Source organism: Macrobrachium nipponense, chromosome 15, assembly GCF_015104395.2.
Source record: "Macrobrachium nipponense isolate FS-2020 chromosome 15, ASM1510439v2, whole genome shotgun sequence".
Lineage (NCBI taxonomy): Eukaryota > Metazoa > Arthropoda > Malacostraca > Decapoda > Palaemonidae > Macrobrachium > Macrobrachium nipponense.
The window spans coordinates 8989280-9014571 of record NC_087208.1 but is presented as its reverse complement, the minus strand read 5'-3'; the positions used below and the strand labels follow the sequence as shown (position 1 = coordinate 9014571).

Below are 25292 nucleotides of genomic sequence, written 5' to 3'. Positions count from 1 at the left end.
GCTATTAATGAAAAAGATATGCCTAAAAATGTACTTAGCTTACCTTGCTTTCGTGGATTTGAAACTATAAAATCAATATTTAAATCGATTAATGTTAATGTAGCGTTCTCTTATAACAATACCATTAAAGATATGCTAATTAAGAATAGTCCTGTAACAAATAACAACATCATTTACAAAATTCCTTGTAAGGATAACTCATCGTTTTATGTTGGTCAGTCAAGTAAAAATTTATGTGTACGTATTAAGCAGCATATGTATTCAGTTAGAACAGCCCAGACTTCAAATGCACTGTTTATCCATCTGAGTGAAAAATCTCATTGTATTAATTGGGGTGATACCTCGGTAATTGCTAGATCTAATGATTATGTTTCAAGAAATTTATTGGAATCGGCAATTATACAAATCAGTAATAAAAACAACCTAAATCTTAGTCTGGGAATGTACCATTTGGACCCATATATTTGTAAGATGTTTATGAAGGACCTTAAAAGAAATGAACTACTAATAAATTAGTCATACATGTATAGTTATTATTTCTCTCTCTCTCTCTCTCTCTCTCTCTCTCTCTCTCTCTCTCTCTCTCTCTCTCTCTCTCTCTGGTTCGATATTCTCTCTCTCTCTTGCTCGATATATATATTTATATTTTCTTTTGTCTTTTCATTAACAATAATTTTTTGGGAAAATTTGTGTAAATTTCATTATATTAAATTGTATATGCTTCCGTGTTTTTTCAAAATGTACTGTTTTCTGGAAGAATAACTTGTTTACTGCGTGTGTCCCCCGATCCAGTGGACTTGACAAAACAATTGCTAGCCACAGTCACTAGAGTTATCGATCAGAGGCTAGAAGCACGCCTCGGGCCAACGCCGGACGTCTCCAACCAGGCTCTCTCGTCATTGACGGAGAGAATTAAGCCAATCGAGGAGATGCTCTCCGGTCTCCTTCGCTCCGGAACGCCAGCCCTATCCATGATGGTTCCGGATGCTTTCAAAGCTTCCTCCCTTTGAGAACGACAACCCTTGGAGGTTGGCCCTACACGCTCCCTTCGCCGAAGGGAGGTTGACTATCGAGGGGTGCGGGTCACGACCCATCGAGGACTTTGAACTCTTCCCACCAGGGATGCAGTTCCCCTTCCCGGGCTTTGTCAGACTAGCGAAACACGCGCTAGTCAGGGTAGACAAAGTACCCAAAGAAACTGTGATCTTCCCTAGAGAGCAGGCCCAAGCTGCCTGGGTCCGGTGTCTCTCTGAGCTTAACTGTGTCAATACTAAATTGACACCACATAAAGGGAAATACACGATGTTTGTCACTCCCGAAGGGATTCCGTCACCATGCACATCTAAGGTGGCGGAACTAACCTTGCAAGCAATCGTCGAGGACAAGCCAATGCCAGTACTGAGGGAGACAGAGCCTACATCTCTTCTGTTACCCACAGGACTGGACGCTTGGATCAACGCTCCGGCGACATTTACCGACTTGTTTTCAGAAAGGTTGCCTAAACTCCCCGACCATATGATCAAGGCGGAGTTTGAGGCGAAGACAAGGTTAGCCAGGTCCCTCAACTCCGTCACATCGGCGGAGCTGTTGGCGACCACCTATGAAGATGAGCAGGTCTTTCGTGTACTGACGAAAGATCTACTACAGGCCTTCCAGTCAGATTTGTATGACTTTGCTGTAGCAAGGAGGGCCTGCAGAAAACATGTTTTAGCTGGAACAACCATTAAACATGAACCAAATAGGCTCATCAAATCCTCCATTTGGGGAGAAACCCTCTTCCCCAAAGAGGAGGTGAACAATATTCTGCGTGAAGCCTCTAGGACTAACCAGAGCCTTAGAGTGAGGTGGGGCCTTCCCTTCAAGCGGCAACCTGATGCGCCTTCTCATCAGCAGCCAAAGAAGAAGGCGAGAAGATATAATCCCTACCAGACGGCACGTCCTCACGGATATGTGCAGGCAGTGCCGTCCACTTCAAAGACAGTAGTACCACAGCAATATGTCTTGGTTCAACCTTCCTCGGAACCTCAGCCTTCGACTTCATCCCAGGTTATGGCTTCCCCAGCATTTAACCCTACATATGAGGCAAGGGGTAACTTTCACCCATATAGAGGACATGCTGGGAGTAGCCGAGCCAGAGGAGGCTCTCGACTACGAGGTGGAGCCAGAGGAAGAGGTTTCCGAGGGGGGAAAGGAGCCAGATCAGCAGCCAACCAGTGAAATCTCCCAGGTAGGGGGGAGATTGTATCATTTCAGGGCTCGATGGACCTTCAGTCCATGGGCCCACAGTATCGAAAGGGCTAGGCTGGAAGTGGGAGAAGGGCCCTCCCCCTCCAGTCAGCTTTTTCCAAATACCAACAGAGGACCTCTTTAGAGTATACAAAGGATCTTCTTCAGAAACGCGCCATAAAGAGGGTGAAGAGCATAAGGTTTCAAGCACGTTTGTTCACTGTCCCAAAGAAGGACTCAAACAAAAGACGGGTAATCTTGGACTTGTCTCGGCTGAATTCCTACATTCATTGCGACAAGTTCCATATGCTGACAATCTCACAGGTACGGACCTTACTTCCGCTGGGGCCGTCACCCACCTCTATAGATCTTACAGACGCGTACTATCACGTCCCAATAGCCAGAAACTTCTCTCCGTACCTAGGATTCAAACTAGGCAAGAAAGCTTACTCCTTCAAAGTAATGCCCTTCGGACTCAATGTAGCACCCAGAGTGTTCACAAAACTGGGAGAATCAGTAGTTCAGGAATTGAGGAAGAAAGGAATACTATTAGTAGCCTACCTGGACAATTGGTTAATATGGGCAACCAACGAAGTGGAGTGTCGAAGGTCAACGACCAAAGTACTGGAATTCCTCAAATATTTAGGGTTCCAAGTAAATATAGAGAAATCCAGACTGACTCCGGCATCTCGATTCCAATGGTTAGTAATCCAGTGGGACCTGAACAAACACACACTATCTCTACCGACCAAGAAGGTCAAAGAAATAGTGAAAGCTACAAAACGCTTTATCAAAAACAGACGGTCATCTAGGAGGGAGCAAGAGAGGATCCTAGGCTCCCTCCAATTTGCATCAGTGACGGATGTTCTTTTAAAAGCCAGATTAAAGGATATCAATCAGGTTTGGAGGTCAAGAGCAAATCTCAGATTCAGGGACAAAGTTTCCAAGATTCCAGATGTTCTAAAAAAGAGACTTCTTCCATGGACGGAGCAATGGAACCTATCCAAATCAGTTCCGTTGCAATTTCCTCCCCCATCTCTGATCATCCACACAGATGCATCACTGAACGGCTGGGGGGGATATTCCCCCCTCAGGAAAGTACAAGGAACATGGTCGGAAACATTCCGTCAATTCCACATCAACATACTGGAAGCAATGGCGGTGTTCTTGACATTGAGAAAATTACAACCGTCCAAGAAGATCCACATTCAATTAATTTCAGACAGCTTGACAGTAGTCCATTGCATCAACAGGAAAGAACCCCTGGCATCTGTCAGCAGTTCATTTAGAAGGAGTGAGGAATGTAGTAGCGGATTCACTGTCCAGGATGAATCCACTAGAATCAGAATGGTCACTGGACAACAAGTCCTTTCAATGGATCACAACTCAGATCCCGGATCTCCAGGTGGATCTCTTCGCCACAGAGTCCAATCACAAGTTAGCTTGTTATGTAGCTCCCAACATAGACATCAACGCCGTTGCGATCGATGCAATGTCTCTGGACTGGAACAAATGGGAGAGAATTTATCTCTTTCCCCCAGTAAATCTTCTATTAAAAGTTCTACACAAGCTAAGATCATTCATAGGCCAGCTAGCACTAGTAGCACCCAACTGGCCGAAGAGCAATTGGTATCCTCTTATCATGGAGATGAATCTCAAACCCCAGAAGATCCCATCTCCGAATCTAACACAGATAGTACAAATGCAGACTGTGTCAGCTTCCTCAAGAATTCTAAGTGTCCTAACTTTATGGACTTCATGAAGTTTGCACCACAGAGGCAAGCAAATATAGATCCATTAAATATTCTGTTTGTAGAATCAGACAAAAGAGATTCTACAATTAGGCGATGATTCTGCATTGAAAAAATTGGCTATATTTTTAAAAGGTAACAACATTCAGAAGAAGGATACCAACCTTACAATTTCTTTCTTTAGATCATTATATGAGAAAGGCTTAGCTGCCAGCACTATTACCACAATTAAATCTGCCCTAAGAAAGATTTTTCAAATAGGTTTCAATATTAATTTAGCCGACACATACTTTTCTTCTATCCCAAAAGCTTGTGCACGTTTGAGACCAACTAGCAGCCCTCAATCTATCTCATGGTTTTTGAACGATGTTCTTAAACTTGCATCAGATTTAGACAATGATAACTGCCCCTTTTCAGCTCTACTGAGAAAAACACTATTTTTAGTAGCTCTGGCTTCTGGAGCTAGAATTTCAGAATTGTCAGCTCTGTCTAGAGATCCAGGACATGTCGAGTTCCTCCCATCTGGAAAAGTCTTACTTTCACCAGATAGACAATTTTTAGCAAAAAATGAGGATCCACTAAATAGATGGACTCCTTGGGAAATTCTACCTCTTCCAGAAGATAAATCCTTATGTCCTGTTCATACACTAAAAACCTTTATGACCAGAACTTCTCAAATATCATCGGGCTCTCTTTTTATTAGAGAAAAAGTGGGCATGATTACTCTAAGAGGATCAGGCAGCAGATACTCTATTTTATTAAACAGGCTAACCCGGATTCAGTTCCACATGTTCATGATATCCAAGCAGTTGCCACCTCAACTAATTATTTCCAAAACATGAAGTTTGAGGAACTTCAAAAGTACACAGGTTGGAAGTCCCCAGCAGTATTTAAACGCCACTACCTGAAGAATTTGCAGGCCCTGAAATTCTCAGCAGTGGCAGCTGGAGCTGTGGTAGTTTCTGAAGTACAAACTGACAGCTCTCCTTAAACCTTTAATTGCACCCTTTTCCTTTTTTTATCTCCCTATCCTTATCCCTTCTACCTGAATGGCTCGCTCACACTCCCCACCATACTTTCTCCGGATCGGGCTAGACGTTGCTTGTTGACCCCGCTGCCGGATTATTGTATGCCAGTGTAAATATGTATATATATTAACTATTATAATTCTTATATTATGATGCTATTTTTCCTTAGTCTTAGATCATTTGTTAAGTCTAAGGTTCTGAAAGGATAATTTCCTTTATTACAGTTTTTCTATGCTCCCTTTTTAGTATTTTAAGAATTATTATCATTATATATCTTATTATTAGTTTTGAGTTATATGTTTAACTATAACAATTAAACTGGTTAAAAAATTTTTATTCCGGGTATTATTAACCCTATTTTCTATATTAGAGATATATATATATATATATATATATATATATATATATCGATATATATATATATATATATATATTATATATATATATATATATATATATTTATATATATATATATTATATATATATAATATATATTATATATAGTTTTCATATATATATATATAATATATAATATATAATATTATTATATATATATATATAATATATATATATAGAATATATAATATATATATATATATGTATATATATATATATATATATATATATATATATATATATATATATATATATATATATATATATATATATCTATATATATAATATATATATAAAATATAATATATTATATCTACTAAAACTTGTATATCATTCTCTGGTATTTTTTCATCGGCAGACACAGGTCGATCCCAGAAAAGGGATTTTGACGTAGGAAAAATCTATTTCTGGGGGAAGACCTGTGTCGCCCGATGAACCCTACCCTCTTATATTTATGCACTTCCCACCCTGGCTATCCAAGTTTATAGAATTACTTCCAGGAATGGATTGAAGCGCGTGGGTATTAGTAGTAGTGGCGAGCGGGGACGGTTGGTGGTGGGTTCCCTTGTAACGGCTCCCACCAACAGGGAGTTTTGGAGAGGAACTTTCTAAATGGCAGAAGTCCTGTGGTCTGTGGTAACACAGCGCCCCTATACGTACTTATACCGACACCCTTTGGGTGTTCGCGCTGAGGGTAGTAACTTCAGCTTAACCATGTTAGCTTTTTTCTCTGGTATATTAAGAGTATTATTTATAATAGAAAAATGAGTTACAGGGATTTTTCATCGGGCGACACAGGTCTTCCCCCAGAAATAGATTTTTCCTATGTCAAAATCCCTTTTTTGTTCATTTCTGATGGTTGCATACTAAACTTCAGGCACTGACAAAAAAAAAAGGAGCCAAAAATGAACTCTTAATCTTCAAAACTAAGCGCACTGTGATTTTTTGAAAAAATTATTTTTTCCGCTTCCGCACTCACTCCAAACCCGCCTCGGCATACGGGAGAGGTTTTGATTTTTAGGGCTTCGGCGTAAGAGGGTTAAGTGCACAATATACCATAATGGAGGATTTTTATTCATCTTTTGTCTTTGCTGATTTGTCTTTTAGTTACCAAGCACTAATACATATTGTTTATTTGACCTAAAGCACTTTATGCATGCTTTAATGATAGTTTGCATGCAGCAATACTTGGTCACATTACGGCAACTGCATGGATGACCATCTTGCAAAGGAGCATGTATTTGAAGGAAGAATTTGATCAAAGGGCACTATTTCTGTGTCATTAATATTGTAAGTTATTGTCCTTCCAGCTGTGGGTTCTTTTGAGTTTTACTACCTTGGTGCATTTGTCTACATGGCTGCTATGTAAACTGCAAGGGTGAACTAATGTTTGGGTTACAATAGCACAGGACAGGCATCAGACCTAATGTGGTTCCAAACTATACTGCTTGGTTAAGGAGACACAACTGAATAGACAAGTCTTCCAAGCAGAGTTTGCTATAAGTGGCACAGGACATGATATGTAAGAAGAAGACCCAGATGAAGAAGAGAAAATCAATATAAGACGTCTTGAAATCCAATATAAGACAGTTCGAAATCACGTAAGAGTGACCAGTCCTGAAAAGGTCAAGTTTCTGTCCACAAGAAACAAACAAACTCATGAATTAATCTAATCTCTGATAAATGGATAAGAAGCAAAACTTTAGGAATATAAATGCCAAGATATAATGTTAAAGCATGTGAACTCGGGAATAAGTAAATAATATGGATATAAAAGGGATTTTGACGAGGGAAAAATCTATTTCTGGGCAAGGGCCCGTGTCGCCCAGTGAAATATCCTTTTAGTTCATATTTCTAAGGTAAATATTGCTAACATTACCAGAGAAAAACTAAAATGGGATGTCAGAGTATTCTGATTCGCTCACCCTATATAAAGAGGGTGTCGGTATGGTTTCTGGGGCGAGTGAAACCACTACCACGGGCCTCTTGTCATTTAGATCTCTCCTTCACAAAATCCTCCTGCTAGAGAGAGCTGATACACAGCCCACACCAGTAACTACTACTACTATAAGGTAATAAGAAAAAACCAAATATATTAGAGGATTATAATCTAGAGTAATAATTACAGAAGTTATCGTATATGTACTTAAAATAACTTATAGTAACTTATATTAGACTTATGATATATTACAGGAGTCTAAAACTAAACTTATGCTAACTTACGATAACTTAAAACTAGACAATGATGGATTATATACAGATGTGAGTAATCCTAGCATAAAAATAAGGAAAACATCACGATATAGCCTTTTTAGGCAGCTAAGGCTCAAAACAGGGTAGAACCTGGAGGCAGGATTACAGGAAGGATGTTAGTGAGACAGGTAGAAAGGAGATCTGGATCTACGACTAAACTACTAGACAGTGTCAGGAGAAACTGTGTTTCCCGCTGCCACTGCTGAAAATTTAAGAGATTCTAAGGATTTCAGGTAGTGGCGCCTGAATACTGTCGGCGATTTCCAGCCTGTGTACTTTTTCCGGTCATCAAAATTCATGTGTTGGAAATAATTGATTGAGGTGGCTACTGCCTTAATGTCGTGGACTTTGGGGAACGAATCAGGGTTGGCTTGTTTGATAAAGTACAAGATCTGTTGTCTAATTCCCTTTAAGGAAATAGTGCCACCTTTTTCCCTTGTGAATAAGGGACCTGATGATCTAGTAGATGTTCTTGAGAGGTAGGCTCGTAAGGTCGTCACTGGACATAGAGAAGGGTCTTGAGGAAGGGAGAGTATCTTCCAAGGAGCCCATCTCATTAAAGGATCTTCGTTTTTGGCCAAGAATTTTCGATCTGGGGAGAGGAGAACTTCTGATGGGAGAAATTCGATATGGCCTGAGTCTCTAGAGAGAGCCGACAGTTCAGATACTCTGGCTCCTGAAGCCAGACTTAAAAGAAATAATGTTTTCCTTAGGAGTGGTATATAGCTACATGAATCGTTATCAGTATCTGAAGCCAGTTTGAGAACGTCATTTAAGAACCATGAAACTGAGCTAGGTCTCTCTGATGGTCTGAGCCTAGCACAAGCTCTAGGAATAGACGAGAAATAAGAGTCTGTTAAGTTTATTTTAAAACCAAATTGAAAAATTTTCTTTAGAGCTGACTTATTGGTAGTAATAGTAATGGCTGCTAAACCTTTTTCAAATAAGGATCTGAAGAAGGAGATAGCCAGGTTAGTAGTCATGGTTTGAGATTCTGTTTCCTTCAGGAAATTAGCTAGTTTTTTAACAGCTGCGTCATACTGACGTATGGTTGATTCTCTTTTATCCGATTCTAAGAAAAGGATGTTTTGAGGATCAATGTTTGCATCTCTTTTAGCCGTGAACTTCATGAAGTCCATAAAGTTAGGATTTTGAGAATTCCTGAGGAAGCGAACACAGTCCTCGTTTGTACTGGTTGAGATAGCTTGGGATTGGGAATCCATTGAGGTCGGAGACCCAATTCCAGAAGTAGTGGAAGCCAGTTGCTCTTGGGCCAATCTGGGGCTACTAGAGCGACTTGTCCCTTGAAAGTCCTGAGTTTGTTCAAAACTTTCAACAGAAGATTCACTAGAGGAAAGATGTACACTTTCTTCCACTGATTCCAAACTATGGCCATGGCGTCTGTGGCATAAGCCAGAGGGTCCAGGTTGGGAGCCACATAGCACGGGAGCTTGTGGTTCGATTGTGATGCGAAAAGATCCACCTGGAGGCCTGGGACCTTTTGGCATATCCAATGGAATGAACGCCTGTCCAGAGACCACTCCGATTCTAGAGGAACTGAACGAGACAGGGCGTCTACTATCATGTTCCTTACTCCCGCCAGGTGAGTGGAGGATAGGTGCCATTTGTACTTGGCTGCTAGTGAGAATACGGCTATCATGATATGGTTCACATGACTTGATTTGAATCCTCCTCTGTTGATGCAGTGTACTACTACTGCACTGTCCAATACCAGTTTGATGTGAGATTTCTTGGCTGGTAGAAGCCTCTTCAATGTGAGGAACACTGCCATAGCTTCTAATACATTGATGTGAAGTTGGCGGAACTGAGGAGACCAAGTCCCTTGTACTTTTTTGAACTGAGAGTATCCTCCCCAACCGCTTAGAGAAGCGTCCATGTGGGTAACCAACGCCAGAGGGGGGAATTGAAGAGGAATTGACTTGGATAGATTCTTGGCCTCCGCCCAGGGGTGGAGTCGCTTGCGGAGAATCGGCGGGATGGCTGACAACATGTCCCGAGACTTGTTGTTTGCGCTCGAGTGCCAGACCCGGTTTATGTCTTTCAACTTTGCCTTCAGTAGAACGTCTGTCACTGAGGCGAACTGGAGAGAACATAGGATTCTTTCCTGGTTTCTCCTTGATGCTTGCTTGCATTTGAGGAATTGTCTTGTTGCTTTGGCTATTTCTTTCCTTTTGGTCAGTGGAACTGACAGAGTATGGGAGCTTAAGTCCCATTGAATGCCGAGCCATTGAAAGCGGGAGTCCGGCGTTAGCCTGGACTTGGTCTTGTTTATTTGGAACCCCAGATGTTCCAGAAACTGTATTACTTTGACCGTAGCTTTGTGGCATTCTTCGACGGTTGTTGCCCAAATAAGTCAATCGTCCATATACGCTACTACCATTATCCCCTGAGATCTTAATTGTTGAACTACTAACTCCGCCATCTTTGTGAATACCCTGGGGGCCACATTCAACCCGAAGGGCATTACTTTGAAGGAGAATGCCTGGTTCCCTAGTCTGAAGCCTAGGTACGGGTGGAAGTGTCTGGCTACTGGGACATGATAGTATGCGTCTGTAAGATCGATAGAGGTGGTGATGGCCCCACGGGGAAGTAAGGTCCGCACCTGCAAGATAGTCAGCATTTTGAACTTGTCGCAACGAATGAATAAGTTTAGACGGGACAAGTCTCAGATTATTCTTTGTTTGGTTGAGCCTTTCTTTGGCACGCTGAACAATCGACCTTGAAACTTTAAATGCTTGACTTTTGACAATACTCCTTTTCTGAAGGAGTTCTTGAGCATACTCCGTCAATTCCAATGTTGGCCGTTGAAGGAAGGTCTTGGATGGAGGAGGGCCCTTGATCCAGCTCCATCCCAGTCCTTTGGACACAATGCTCTGTGCCCAATTGCTGAATCCCCATCTGTGGCGATAGAGGAACAGTCTCCCTCCTACCTGAGGATCCTCACTGACTTGGGGCAGGCCGTGACCCGCGTCCTCCCCGGAAGTGTTTGCCTATGCTAGGTGTTCTTCCACCGCCCCTCTGGCGAAATGCACCCCTAGCCCTATTGCCTCTTCCAAACCTATTAAAGGGTTGGAACGCTTGGCCTTCAAAGACTGAGTTGAAGGCCGGTGACACTGCAAAAGAGGTAGAAGGCTGGTTCTGGGGAGTCGGTAGGAGGAATTGCTGAGACTGACTCTTCGAGGTGGAGGGTTGTGCCACCTGGGAGACCGGTACTGCCTGTACCACCTGCTGCTGTTGGGTAGCCTGGAAAGGTTGGAATTTCCTAGGCTTTTTCAACTTTTTTGTAGTAGAGGAAGTAGGTTCAGGCTTCCTCTTACTTGAAAGTCCCCAATGGACCTTAAAGCTCTGATTCAGCCTTGTCGCCTCGTGCTGAACCTCATTGACTAACGCTTCAGGAAAGAGGTCAGCACCCCATATGGAAGCCGCGAGCAACTTATTGGGTTCGTGGCGAATGGTCGCCTCTTGCAGCACGTGTTTTCTGCAATTGCGTCTTGCGATTGTGAAGTCGTACAGATCACACTGCACGGTGTGTGTCTGTGCCTTAGCCAACAATTTGAAAAGAGGTTCCGTGCCGTAGGTTACTGCCGCAACCTCTGTCATTACTAGGGCATTTAAGGTCCTCCCTAGCCTGGTCCTAGCATCAAATTCAGCCTGAATAAGATTGTCTGGGAGCCTGGGAAGCCTCTCGCTAAATTGTGTTATTGCACAATCTGGCTTGAGTTTCCCTACTGTGAACGTGGCTGGGAGATCTGCCCAAAGATCTTCAGTGCCTGGAAAGAGAAGGGTGTGGGCTCCGTTTCTCGGAGTTGAGGCATAGCTCATCTTTCATGGCAGCCTGAAGAGTCAACTCCGCTAACTTTGTGGTGAATGGAATAGGGGTTTCCTTGTCTGCCACAAAGATAGTAAAGGGGCTCTTGAAGGCTTGCAGCTTGGTATTGGTGCAGTCCCAATCTTCCAAGCTCCTCAGCCACTCCCTTTGGGTCTGATCCCGGCTGAAGATGACCGTCTCCTTGGGAATTCTATCCTCCCTTCTCATCGCCACCTCTGTAAGACGGGCATAACCAATGAAAGGTGGCTGTAGGTCGGCAGGGTGAAACTCGAAGTCTTCAATCCTTCGAGTACCACAGTCCCCCAACGTCAGCATACCGTCTTTAAAAGGGGCATACGACGAAACCCTCCATGGGTTATTCGCCATATAGGGAGGAAGGGTATCGTAGTCCGGCATGGTTTGCCCCGCCATACCGGGCTGTGGGAGAACTGCTGCAGGGTTCTCCCAGAGACCTGCCATTAGATTCTCCTGGTTGGTCAGTCTTTCCGAAATGTTTCGGATCGACTGGCCCGACTCCTTGAACGAAGAGATGTGTGACAACATCTGTTCGAACTTGTCTTGAACTAAGTTCCCGACAAAGTTCCCCATTTGCTGCATGATGTTAGCAGTAAACGCTTCCGTGTCGAAGGGGCTTGGATCCTTGATCACGGCAGGAGTCTTGGGGCGTGTCCCTGTAGAGGTCGAAGGCTCAGGATCCGCAGATGGCTGAGCCTTGTCCTTAGAGGACTTAACTCTGGATCCTTTGGAGTGCGAAAAGGAGGACTTCGACTTCTCTGCTCCGGGATGGTGAGCCGGAGACTTATGAGAGGAAGAAGACGTAGTCTTTTTGGACACTGTCTTCTCCAGGGTCTTTAACTCACGCTTCCCTTTCACCTTAGGGATAGCCTGAGCGGACTTCGGTCTCACCGAAAGTTCGCTCTCTGAGAAACCTTGGAAAGAAGGAGTAGAAGGTACAGGGGAAGTAGATCCAGACGGACCCAAGGGAAGCGCCCTTGAGTCCCCAACAAACCTGCCTCATCCAACATACTACCTGTATCACCTACTGCCAGTGGTTCAAGGTCTAGATCCAGCGTCGCCACGCCGTCTGCTATCTCGGAGTTGCCCTGGCCCGCCAGTGCCTGGGCCACCTGATGCTGAATGGTGGCAATGTACGGGGCCGCCGCTGCCGGGTCGACATAACAGGTGGACTTGCCTCCCGGGAAGATACGGACAGCCATATTCTTGTCCAGGATGTATGGCTGCCCCTTGGTCACGTTCTTGCCAAATCTGCCGACCCAGGCCTTCAGGGTGGCCGATGCAATGTCCTTGACAGTGGTAGCCTAAAAGAGAGGGTTATTGTAAGCCCTAGATTGTACCTAAAATTCTATAATTAACAATATAAGCAAATATATAATTTTGTTTCTCTTATAGGACTGCATTTGCATAGTCAAAAATTTTAGATAGTAAATGAACTCCGGTATATACTTACACCGGAGGTAAACTGCTCCACGAGATCATAGCAGATAGAGCAGGCTTCATGGTGCCAGACCGCTATGTCCCCATAGCGGATGGCGCAGATGGCGTGGGTTCGGCAGACCTCGTGGCCACAGGGGTCCTGTAACACAGCGATACAGCCGGATTCCTGGCAATGGGTAGCCTGTAAGTGAACAGATACATGAGTATCAACACTGACTAACAGGACAAAGCCCGTTAAGAGATATGACACTCCACCAGATGCCGGAGTGTAAAATATAGGTGTTAGCCTTCTCTTGTTCTCTTGTAGTGGTGAGTGTCCAATAGGGCTGGTATATTAGTTAGAAATTTTCGGCACACCGGAGTAAGGAGTTTCACCAAACTAGTAACCAGCCTATACGCCGGAGTGAGGAGTACAAGGACGGCGGGGAGAAACATGAGTAGGCTAAACCAGTAATAATCATAATAAAATTAGTGGAAGCACAGCTCCGCCGTAAGAAAAAACTCACAGGCAGGGGGAGAACCCGGTTGGTGAGCGGGCACTCCGCCGGCTAGCGGAATACAAAACATAAAACATGTATATATATAAATGATAACAAGAATCAATACTGTATAGAGATGCATGCAACGGAGCTACTCTCCGTCACCCCCTAAAGGAGCTGGCGGAGCCAGCGGAGCCTGCCGCTGATGCGGTGGGTAAAGGGGTGACCAGGGTAGGAGAGAGCGGTAAGGGACCCGAGGGGGTCTGAGCACGGACGAGCGAGGTGGCCAGCCGAGCCCGAGCGTACTGGAGACACCCCTGTGGAACCCAGGGTGAGAACGGTAGGAAGAGACAGTCTCATATGTTCCCTCCCCCCACTGACTCCCGTATCCTGTCCAGGTAGAGAGGAAGAGGGGAGAGAGCCCGGATGGTTGCCGTGGCAACATGAGCGAGCGAATATTGCCCCCACCCGACCCCCCCCCCCCCGTAGGGGGGGGGGAAGCAGGGAGGGGGGGACTGAGCCGGTGGCTCATGGCGATCGCCTGGTTCACTGTGAACGTGGTAGGGCCACGCGGTCGGATAGACCAGGCGAACTGAGATAGCCTAGCCTACCTCTAACCGTCTCAAGCATGCAACACAAAATAAGCATAGTTATCATAGCAGAAAGCAAAGGAACCATTAGTAATAGAGAAAGTAATGTCCTAGAGAAGCTAGGCTAACCGACCTGGGAGGGAGGGCACCTAACTACTCGGGAGCTGGCCTCTGCCGATACGTAAGAACGGAGGGCGACGGCCAGGGTAGTAGGACTAAAAAGAGACGGACACATGTCCTAAAATGCCTAACAGACCTAGACAAAGGTACATGCATGCGTGAACGCTGAGCTAAGGTAACAAGGCATAAACTCAATCGAGCTAGATTCCCATAATAAAAAGAAGAGCACATCTTGCACAACACGAAAATATAATCCTAAATACTGCACAGTCAAAGCTACAACGGTATGGGAGACCGAAGAAGCTTGAATAATGAAACAAACGAGGCGAGCCGGTTGGGGCGAGCCTGTAGCCATGTCGCAGAGGGCACCGTCATAGAACCTAAATAAAAGCGGTAAAACGGGCCCTAGCTGGCTAAAAATACGTGAAACACTTAGGCAATACTTAACTTAGCTGCGGCGATGGCTTGGAGCTCCATGGTGAAAGATAAATCCAGAAACGGAAGCACAAAAGCACAGCGAGAAAAAACGTGTGTGCGGGATGCTGTTAACGAAAAGGATGGCCGCTAGAGGCACTCGTGTTGGCGTGGGAGCGCTGGTAGTAGTAGTTACTGGTGTGGGCTGGGTATCAGCTCTCTCTAGCAGGAGGATTTTGTGAAGGAGGGATCTAAATGACAAGAGGCCCGTGGTAGTGGTTTCACTCGCCCCAGAAACCATACCGACACCCTCTTTATATAGGGTGAGAGAGTCAGAATACTCTGACATCCCATTTTAGTTGTTCTCTGGTAATGTTAGCAATATTTACCTTAGAAATATGAACTAAAAGGATATTTCACGAAGTGACACGGGCTGAGCCCAGAAATGAAACAATACACTAACTACAATCACAAGGTCATTCAGAAAATTCCAAAGATGCTGTACAAAAACATGCAATAATGGGTCCTTAACAGACCATAATCAAAAGCAAGGTAGCTACACCACTAAGAATCAATCTCAAAAACTGAACAGCACTTCTTTCAAGTATTAATGACAACACAGGGTTAATGTGAAAAAATGTACCAATGGACTTACTTATCATAAAGCACCATAGCATCAGACTGAGTCTGTAGAGCATCATATGATGTTGATTCATCCATTAATTGCTGGCGAAAATTGGAAGCTGCAATCCAGAACTGGAGCATATTTCTTCCACCTTCTTGTTCCACATACTGAAAGATAAAATACACCTTTATTCAAAATTTAATACTAGACAACTGCTTCATCTGTCATCTTCATATGCACACCATTCACAGCAAAAACTAAGCTTATTTCTAAACTGTTCTTCATGAAGCCTAACTATCAATAGTGTACTTCAAAATAATGTCTCTGATCACAAGTATTTGACCCCTCATGAATATACTAAGCATGAACACTAAAAGAGATGGCCATTCATGTTATTCTACCAAATTTCACAATATTCAGGCACTTATCTTGACCCTCCAATATTCTAAGCAAAAATGAACCAAATTATCATTAACAGCTACCACAAAAGAAACAATGTGTACCTCAAGAGTAGTGCTACATCTGATGGTTTCATAACAGCTCCATTCAACTTATACAGTCTGCACAATCTTTCTGACATTTGCTTTTTCTGTCACTGCATTCAGTCAATAACTCTACAATGTTTGTTCATTCTTTGTGAATTAATTCCATTCTATGTGAAAGGAGTTGTGAACTACTGATTTTTTGGAAGGAAAGAATACACTACATACGAGTTACTGAGTAACTAAGAGGGTGCCTGCTAGGTCCAGATACTATTCTTCTATCATATATATAACAAAATATGTAACAATATTGCTGTAATAAATCTTTAAAAACTCCTGCATACACACACACAGATTTGAATGAAATCTTAATGCATTTTATTGTGATAGCCAAAATGCAGTACAAATTGGTAGCTATTTGTTCCATTTTAAATCAGTACGAGTATACGTCCATGCATGTACATTGCGTTTGCTTGCATTTCTCTCTCTCTCTCTCTCTCTCTCTCTCTCTCTCTCCTCTCTCTCTCTCTCTCCTCTGTTATTCATTTTTGAAAAAGATTTTTAAGTCTGGCTAATGTAAAAAGTTTTAGCATCTCATAAGAGAGAGAGAGAGAGAGAGAGAGAGAGAGAGAGAGAGAGAGAGAGAGAGAGAGAGAGAGAGAGAGAGAGAGAGAGATATTTCAATGAAAATTTTGTCATAATTTTAAATACAGTAATACACTTGCCAAAAGTCCTATTTTTCCTGGACATATCCCAAATTTGATAATTTTGTCTCCTGTCCCGCATTGATCCATCTGGGACACCCTTATATTATCCCGATTTTAGTTCATCATAATAAAAATATACTTTGACTATCTTATAACAGTACTTAGTTGGATCTTTGTAAGTAATTATAATTTATACTCTCTTTTCTCAGATTCTCTTCATGAAAATATAATTAAAATAACCAAATGATGAGACTAGTGTTACAGCAGTACACAAAGCTGCCGACAGTGTTTGCAACTTGTTCAATTTATGGTTGGCTGTGGACAGCGACAGTTACCGTTTTGGTCTCAAGCCCCAAAGATGTGTCTCTCCATCAGCAATGAATCATCCTGTCACCAGGGCCAGATTAAGGGGGGGGCCAGGGGCCTGGGCCCCGGGCCACCCACCAATAAAAACAATACATTTTAATTTAATAAGGTTAGTATTGCAATCGGGCGCTTAAATTACTAATACATACTAGCCAAATTGAAAATTTTATTCTTAAGTTTGACAATAACATCATGCTCGTACATACGAATGTTATGAATGTTTGTGTCACTGTGGTTGTAAGTTGTGTTTCAAATTGTAATACCTAAGTATTCTTTGTATTACAGCCAAATCAAGTTTCTAAGACGTGTGATAGTTAGAATACAACCTAACTCATTAATCTATGTGTCTCACGTGAGATAAAAGCATCTATAAGTATATCTAAATTGACCTAATTATAATAACGGGTTGCGCTAGTCACTCTTACGGTTCCCTAGTGTTCAGATGAAATGTTCGAAGAATTAGCCTCCGGCTATAATGTTAAAAGTTTCCAAGAGTAAGAAGACATTATATATTTTAACTTGTAACACATAGTAATTACGTTAAACATCTTTCCCCTTCTCAGTCATTAATCATAACTAAACAATTGCCAAGCCAATAAAGCAGGAAGTGAGATTTAAGCTAAAGTTGTGATCGAATAAACCCTCCTCCTCTTCCTCCCCTCCAGTGCTGCCAGCGCTTGAAAAATTTTTCAAGCTCTTAAAAAATTAACCATGGTCTTGAAAGCTTGGAAAAAAAAAAGTTAAAATCCTGGAAATCTTGAAAAACCTATATATACCAGATAACATAAAATTTCTATAAAATGAGAGCGAGTCAGATATATTGCCTGAACTGGACTTCAACGAAATCATCAGTGAATTTGCAATAAAAAAATCAAGAAGTGTCGAGAAAGTAATCCTAGCTATAGATATAACTCCATAAGAAAGAATGAGCTAGTATAATTATGTTACTTACATTATTATTTTTATATAAATAATTGTAACTGCATATGTGTAAAAAATACGGTAAGAGCTTATACTTATTTTATTTCGTGTTTATGCATATTAATAACATTAGAAGAATAGTCCCATTGTAGTATTTCCTAAATAAAACTGTCCTACTAATATATTAGTATTAGTACTGTATTTTGGCTACTAGATTAATTAGACTATAGTTTGTAGTGTATGCAATAGGAGTTGGAAAGTGGGCCCCAGGCCTCCCACCAGCTTAATCCAGCTCTGCCTGTCACTTGTTACTATCTGCCACATGCTACTTTTTTCAACTTAAAAACTAATCCATCCATCCTAAGATGACAAAACATACATGTAAATTTGGTGATGAATATTCCAGCAAATGGACATTTATCAAACAGGGCAGGATCTGTTTTGAAGCAAGATGTGGTTTATTTAATTGCACTTTCACTACTGAAGATGGCAGGAAGAATGATATCAAGATACACAGATTCAACAAAGCACAAATGATATATTTCCTCCACTTCAAAAGAGATTTTAAAATAACAAACTTCTTGATCAAGAAAAATACAATGAAAAAAAATAACAGCTGCAGAATTAGCCATCGCCTTTCATACTGTTTGTCATCATCAATCATTCAGTTCAAATGACTGTACGAATGTACTACACTACCAACAGTATTTCCCGATTCTAAAATTGCATGCAAATTTTCAGGTACTAAGACAAAATGTGCTACAATAATTCAAAACATTGTGGCTCCACATACTATTGCCAAGATTGTTAAAGATATAAACAACTCTTCTTTCTGGGCTCAGTTCGTGTCGCTGCGCGAAATATCCCTTTAATCCATTATTTCTAAGGTAAATGCACTAACAAATACCAGAGAATAAATAAAATAAAGAAAAGGTCAGTATAACTGACTCGCTCACCCTCCAAGAGGGCGTCGGTATGAACACTAGGGCGAGTGAGACCACTACCACGAACCTCTTACCAATAGAAATCTCCTACGACAAAACCCCCACAAGAGGGGAGCCGACCCACAGAGTGGGCAGCAACTACTACTACTCCATCCCACGCTACCGACTGCTGCGCCTCTGGTGGCCATCCTTTCTGTTAGCGCACACTTTACCACACATACTTTTTTGTCTCTGTGTTTTTCGTGCCCCTTACGAGGATTTTATCTAGTTATGGAGCGTTCAGCCATCGCATCAGCTAAGTTAAGTAATCCGTAAGGTTCCTTTTTAGTTTTTTCCAGCTTTGAGTCAGTATTTGCCGTTTTTTAGGTATAAATACTGGCTCGCGGCCGGAAGCATGGCGGCATTGTTCTGCCTCGTGGCGGGTTCGTTCTTGGTCTTCCATACCTAGAACCTTTCCATTTTACTTTACGCTCTATTACTAGTTATCTATATTATGTTAGGGGTCCAGCCTACTTGGTTTATGTCATGCATGCATGTCTTCTTTACCTTGCGTAGGCATTTGTTTCTATCCAGACCCTAGCCACAGCTCTTAGTATCGGCCCCGGCTAGCTTTGAGTGGTAGACTTTCTCTCGGGTTAGTCGTACACTAATGGATTTTTTCTCCTACTGTTTTATTTTCCTACTTTCATTTTAATTTTTAGTGATTTTGTGTATTTTAGGTTAGCCTACGGCGTCTGGCACGTTAGCGTAGCCTAGGTTCTGTATATCATGGTCCCCATCAGTTTTATTTCTTCCTCTCATCAGTTTTGTTGCATCTACGATAGCATCTCGCTGATTAGTTCGGTTGCATTAACCTAGGCTATGTTTTTTGTGTGTTTTATCGAGTTACCGCTTCGTGGTCACCATGTGATCGCGAAGCAGCCAGGCGCTGGTCCAGTCACCCTACCCTCCTCCCGCTCTCCCATAGAGCCGGGGGGAGGGAGGTCCGTCCTCGTGGGCGCTCCACCCGGGCCTGTCTCCCCTCTCTCCCTACGCGGAGGGAGTAGGGGATGGCTGGGACAGACCAGGACTGGACTTGACCGTTCTCTCTGCTTCCAACCGGTGCTTTGTTGTGACTGGGTAGGGGGATTGGCCTTCCCCCTCCTTTGTTACTCCGTTGCCCCGTTGTTTGCTCGAGTCTGTTTCGCCCTCTCTCTCCTTCCCGGATTATTGGTGCTTTTTTATCTTACCGGAACTCCGTCAATCACGAGGAAGGGAGCTGGTTCCCCGCTTGCGGGCGGACCTCAGGCGTACAGTTGGTCTTTTAACTAACCATCCCGTCTCGTCGATATACCGGGAGACGAACACCTCCGCGAACCAGAACTATTCCGGTACTTAGTGCTATTTATGCTTAAGTGTATTTTAAGTTTATTTTAAGCTATCATAAGTTTAATTTAAGCTAGCTTAAGCCGGGTTCCTCCCTTACCTACGTTGTCACAGGCCGGGATCATTCCGGGGTTATAGCCTAATTCAGGGCGGTAAGGGAGGGGTTATGCCCAAAATTTTTTCGCTCTCCGGCATGCATCGGAGTTCTATTAGCCTGTAAGTGATGTCTTTTAGGGTACTCATGTATCTTTTCACTTACAGACCACCAACTGTGAGCATCCGGGATGCAACGCCATGCTCCAGGACCCCTGTGGACACGAAGTCTGCAGGTCCCACGCTCCGTGCGCGACTCCGCATGGGAATCTGCAGGTCTGGTTACACGAAATCTGCACCATATGTTACGATCTCGTGAGTCAGTTCTTAGACGGGGTAAGTATTTCCAACTCCGTACAGAAATTCCAATAAATGTTTTAGATCTTAAGTTTAATTTTAATTTTTTATTTTAAGCTTAAGCTCTTTTTATATTGGGTATTACATCCCCGATGACTTTTAGGGTAAGCCTAGTCTTAGTTAAGTTTTAGAGATACCACTCTGGCAACCCTGAGGGCTTGGGTCGGCGGATTCAGGAAGAACGCCGCCAAGGGACAGCCCTACATCCTAGAGAAGAGGATGGCTGTCCTGCTGTTCCCCGGCGGCAAGTCGACTGGTTACGTCGACCCGGCAGAGGCAACCCCGACTATGACGGCGATCCAACAGCAGATTGCCACTTCGATAAAGGAACCAGGCCACGATATCTCATCGGAAGTCGCGACACTGGATTTGAATGTAGAACCGATGGTAGGTGTTGACGACCTGTTGGTCGAGGTAGGTACGTTGGACGCCCAAGGGCTTCCCTTGGGCGCCACTGGGTCTCCTTCTCCTGCTAATTTTCCAGCTTCCTTCCAAGGCTTTACAGGAGCTGAGCTCCTTTATGCTTCACCCGACGCTTCGGTGAAACCTAAGATCAAGGGCCAGAGGGTACTGAAAACCCTCAAAAAGACGTCGTCGTCGTCCAAAAAGACTTCGTCGGCGTCAACATCTCGTAAGTCTCAGGCTGCAAACCCCGGAGCAGAGAAGTCTAGAGCTTCTGCTTCAAGCTCAAAGTCCTCGAAGAGCAGGTCTTCCAAGGAGAAGCCCCGTACTCCGGCTGAGCCGGCAGTCTCTCCTCTCGCCTTGGTACCTGTTCCAAGTTATCCCTCTACCTCCGCAGAAGCTCCGGCTTTGGATCCCAATGCTGGATTGTTGCAACACATGGGAGACTTGGTCGGCTCTCTGAGGAGCAGCATGGAGCAGATGTTCTCTCGGTTGTCCTATAGGATTACGTCTCGGGACAATATCATCGCCGGACTTAATCAGGCCCCTCTAGCTACTCCCCCAGCTTTCAGCACTGGACTGCTTCAGCTTCCACCTCATGACTCTCTGCCTCCGTTCTCTATGAACAACCCCTGGAGAGTGGCGTCATACGCCCCTTTCCAGGACGGCCTTATTTCTATTCCGGAATGTGGTACTCGAAGGATTGAGGACTTCGAGTTCTACCCGGAGGGCCTCCAACCGCCGTTCATTGGCTACGCCAGACTTACTGACGCAGCCATGACTAGAGATGATAACCGGTACCTAAGGAGACCAGTCCTCTATTCACGTGGACCAGGCTCAAAGAGAATGGCTCAGGTGTTTAGAGGAGATGGATTGTTCTAACACGAGAATACAAGCCTTCAAGAGTCCCTTCACCATTTTTACGATGGAGGAGGGAACTCCTCTTCCCTTTCTTACCAAGATAGCAACGGTCACCATTCCAGCTGCCCAGAAGGGGGAATTGTTACCTCAATTAAGGGAAGCAGACCCCACATCTCCTTTGCTCCCTTCACTTGGAGAATTGTGGGAAGAATTGCCCAACACCTTTTCGGCTGGCAAGCTCAAACCAGACTGTGCTATGGATCAGTTTGGCGAGAAGCTGCCTAGGCTTCCTGACAGCCTCATTCAAGCTGAATTTGAGGCCAAGACTAGGCTCGCCAGGTCCATTAAACTTACCATGGCAATGACAGGAAAGTAGAGGCTATTTCTTATGCTTCTGAGCCGCTCTTTCAAGCTCCTCACCAAGTCCCTGACGCAGACCGTCCAGTCTGACATGTTTGAGTTTCTACAGCCAGGACTAACTGCCGGAAGCATGTCCTCCAAGAAGCAACTATTCGTCATGAGCCAAATAAGTTGCTTTCATCCAACATCTGGGGGCAGACCTCTTCCCTGAGTCGATGGTCAAGGAGGTCCAAGCTGAAGCAACAAGGCTCAACCAGAGCCTTAAAGATCGTTGTTGGGGTCTCAACAGCGAAGAGACGCCAAGACCAAGCTGCAAAAGGTAAGTCTCAGAAGAAACTTAAGCGTTACCAGCCTTACCAAAAGAAACAGCAACGCTTTACCCAGGCTGTTTCGGCTGTACCTTTGGTACAATCAGCCCAACCCTCTACTTCTAAGGCTCAGTCACAGCCTATTTATGTGATTTCCCCCCAGCCTCAGCCTTCACCTCTACGCTGTCTCCCCAGCCTTTAACCAAGTGTTTCCGAAAGGCCAGGCCTTTCAGCAATATGACCGCTTTGGCAGGGGAGGAAGAGCTAGGGGATCCTTTTGTCAGAGAGGATCAGGAAGGTCTCTCAACAGGGGAAAACACTTCCGTGGAGGCCGCGGAGGTCACTCAACCCAGCAGCAGTGAGAGCTCGAAGGTAGGAGGGAGCTGTTTCTCTTCCGGCATCGGTGGGGATTCAGCAATTGGGCACAGAGCATTGTGTCAAAAGGCCTGGTTGGAGTTGGATTGCGGATCCTCCTCCATCCAGACCATTCCTTCAACTTCCATCGAAAGAAAAAAATGACGGAGTATGCGGAGGACCTCCTTCAGAAAGGAGCAATAGCGAGAATCAACAGATTAAAGTTTCAAGGTCGCTTATTCAGCGTGCCAAAGAAAGGCTCACAAAAAAGAAGGGTAATCTTAGGACTTGTCCCGCTTAAACTTGGCCATTCGCTGCGACAAGTTCAAAATGCTGACTATCTCGCAGGTGCGGACCTGACTTCCCCGTGGGGCCGTCACCACCTCTATCGATCTTACAGACGCATACTATCATATCCCTATTGCAAGACACTTTCGCCCTTATCTGGGCTTCAAGATAGGAGATCAAGCATTCTCCTTCAAGGTAGTTCCCTTCAGTCTGAAACGTGGCACCAGGGTGTTCACGAAGTTGGCGGAAGTAGTCGTCCAACAAAACTGAGGTCTCAGGGGATAATGGTTAGTAGCGTCTCGACGATTGGTTGATTTGGGCTCCAAACAGTCGAGGAATGTCACAAAGCACACTGAAAAGTAATCAGTTCTAGAGTATCTGGGGTTCAAGATAAAACAGAACAAAATCAAGACTCAATCCGGAGTCCAACTTTCAGTGTGGCGGGCATTCAATGGAATCTATCCTCCCATACTCTGTCGATTCCATCAGCCAAGAGAAAGGAAATAGTGAAGACAGTAAAGCAAATTTTCCTAATATAAAGCACCATAAATTATGCGTTCAATGGAGAAGCCAGGAAAGAATCCTGGGTTTTCGACCCTCCAATTTGCCTTCAGTGACAAACATCTTGATAGAAAGGCCAAACTTGTGATAAAGACCTAACATAAATCTGGCGCTCACGAGCAAACATGGGGTGCCTTGATCAGATCCAGGGTTACCAAGTTGATCATCAGTCCCCCAGCAGATTCATACTGGAATCGTCTGCGCCCTTGGGCAAAAAGTGAAGAACCTGTCAATATCAGTTACCCCTTCAGTTTCCTCCTCCGGGGATTACCTTATCCACACAGACGCTTCATTAAGCGGCTGGGGAGGATATTCTCAATTCAAGAAGGTTCAAGGAACCTGGTCACCCCAAGTTCCAGCCAGCTTCACAATCAACGTATTAGAAGCGATAGCAGTGTTCTGACTCTGAAGAGGTTACGTCCGCCAAGAATCCCACATAAAGCTAGTCTGGACAGCGCAGTGGTAGTCCATTGCGTAAACAGGGGAGGCTCCAAGTCACGACATCTGAATCATGTTATGGTAGCCATCTTCTCCCTAGCAGACAAGTTCAGTTGGCAGCTCTCCTCCACCCATATAGCTGGAGTGAGAAACGTCATAGCAGATGCTCTATCCCGCTCAGTTCCTCTGGAGTCGGAATGGTCACTGGACAACAGTTCGTTCCAATGGATTCTCCGGAGGGTTCCAGGTCTGCAAGTAGATCTATTCGCATCTCAAGCGAACCACAAACTTCCATGTTACGTGGCCCCCACAACCTGGACCCTCTGGCCTATGCCACGGACACCCTGTCCATAGATTGGAACACTGGGAGAAGATTTATGTCTTGCCTCCATGAATCTTCTCCTGAAGGTACTGAACAAACTCAGGACGTTCAAGGGTCAAGTAGCTCTAGTAGCCCCAGACTGGCCGAAGAGCAATTGGTACCCTCCTGATTCTGGAACTGGGTCTTCGTCCTCTTCGGATTCCCAATCCCAGGCTCTCCCAGTCAGTACAAACGCAAGACTGTGTTCGCTTCCTCAGGAATTCTCAAAACCCTAACTTTATGGACTTCATGAAGTTTGCGGCTAAAAAAAGATGCAGATATTGATCCACGAAATATTCTTTTCTTGGAATCTGATAAAAGGGATTCAACTTTGAGACAGTATGATGCTGCAGTCAAAAAGTTGGCAATCTTCCTGAGAGAATCAGAATAATTACAATCAGACAATCAATTCAGCTATATCCTTTTTCAGATCTTTATTTGAAAAAGGCTTAGCAGCTAGCACTATTACGACAAACAAGTCAGCCTTGAAGAAGATTTTTCAACTCGGTTTCAACATAGACTTGACAGATTCTTACTCTCGTCTATTCCCAAGGCTTGTGCTAGACTTAGACCTTCAGTAAGGCCTATGTCAGTGTCGTGGTCTTGAATGATGTTCTAAAGCTGGCTTCGAAACAGACCATATGACATGTTTCATTTATAATGCTCTTAAGAAAAACTCTCATTTTTTATTAAGCTTGGCTTCAGGAGCTAGAATTTCAGAACTGTCGGCGTTATTATCCAGAGAATCCGAATCATATGAATTTCTTCCTCAGGGGAAGTTCTACTTTCTCCGGAACGTAGCTTTTTAGAGCAAAGAATTGAGGATCCTTGTTGAGGTGGGAACCGTGGAGGTTATACCCCCTTCCGCAAGATGTTTCTCTTTGTCCAGTATCGGACCTTACGAGCCTTTCTGTCCAGGACATCCTCTATCCTCTTC

The 25292-nt window shown here is 44.0% G+C and overlaps 1 protein-coding gene across 1 annotated transcript in view; it reads right to left on the bottom strand.

The window, feature by feature from the left end:
• Window positions 1-25292, bottom strand: part of LOC135226994 (A-kinase anchor protein 10, mitochondrial-like) — a 586899-nt gene that overhangs the window by 257303 nt on the left and 304304 nt on the right. The window contains exon 5 of the mRNA XM_064266721.1: window positions 15218-15354. Within this exon, the coding sequence (XP_064122791.1) occupies window positions 15218-15354 (137 nt within the window). The remainder of the gene's footprint in view (window positions 1-15217; window positions 15355-25292) is intronic.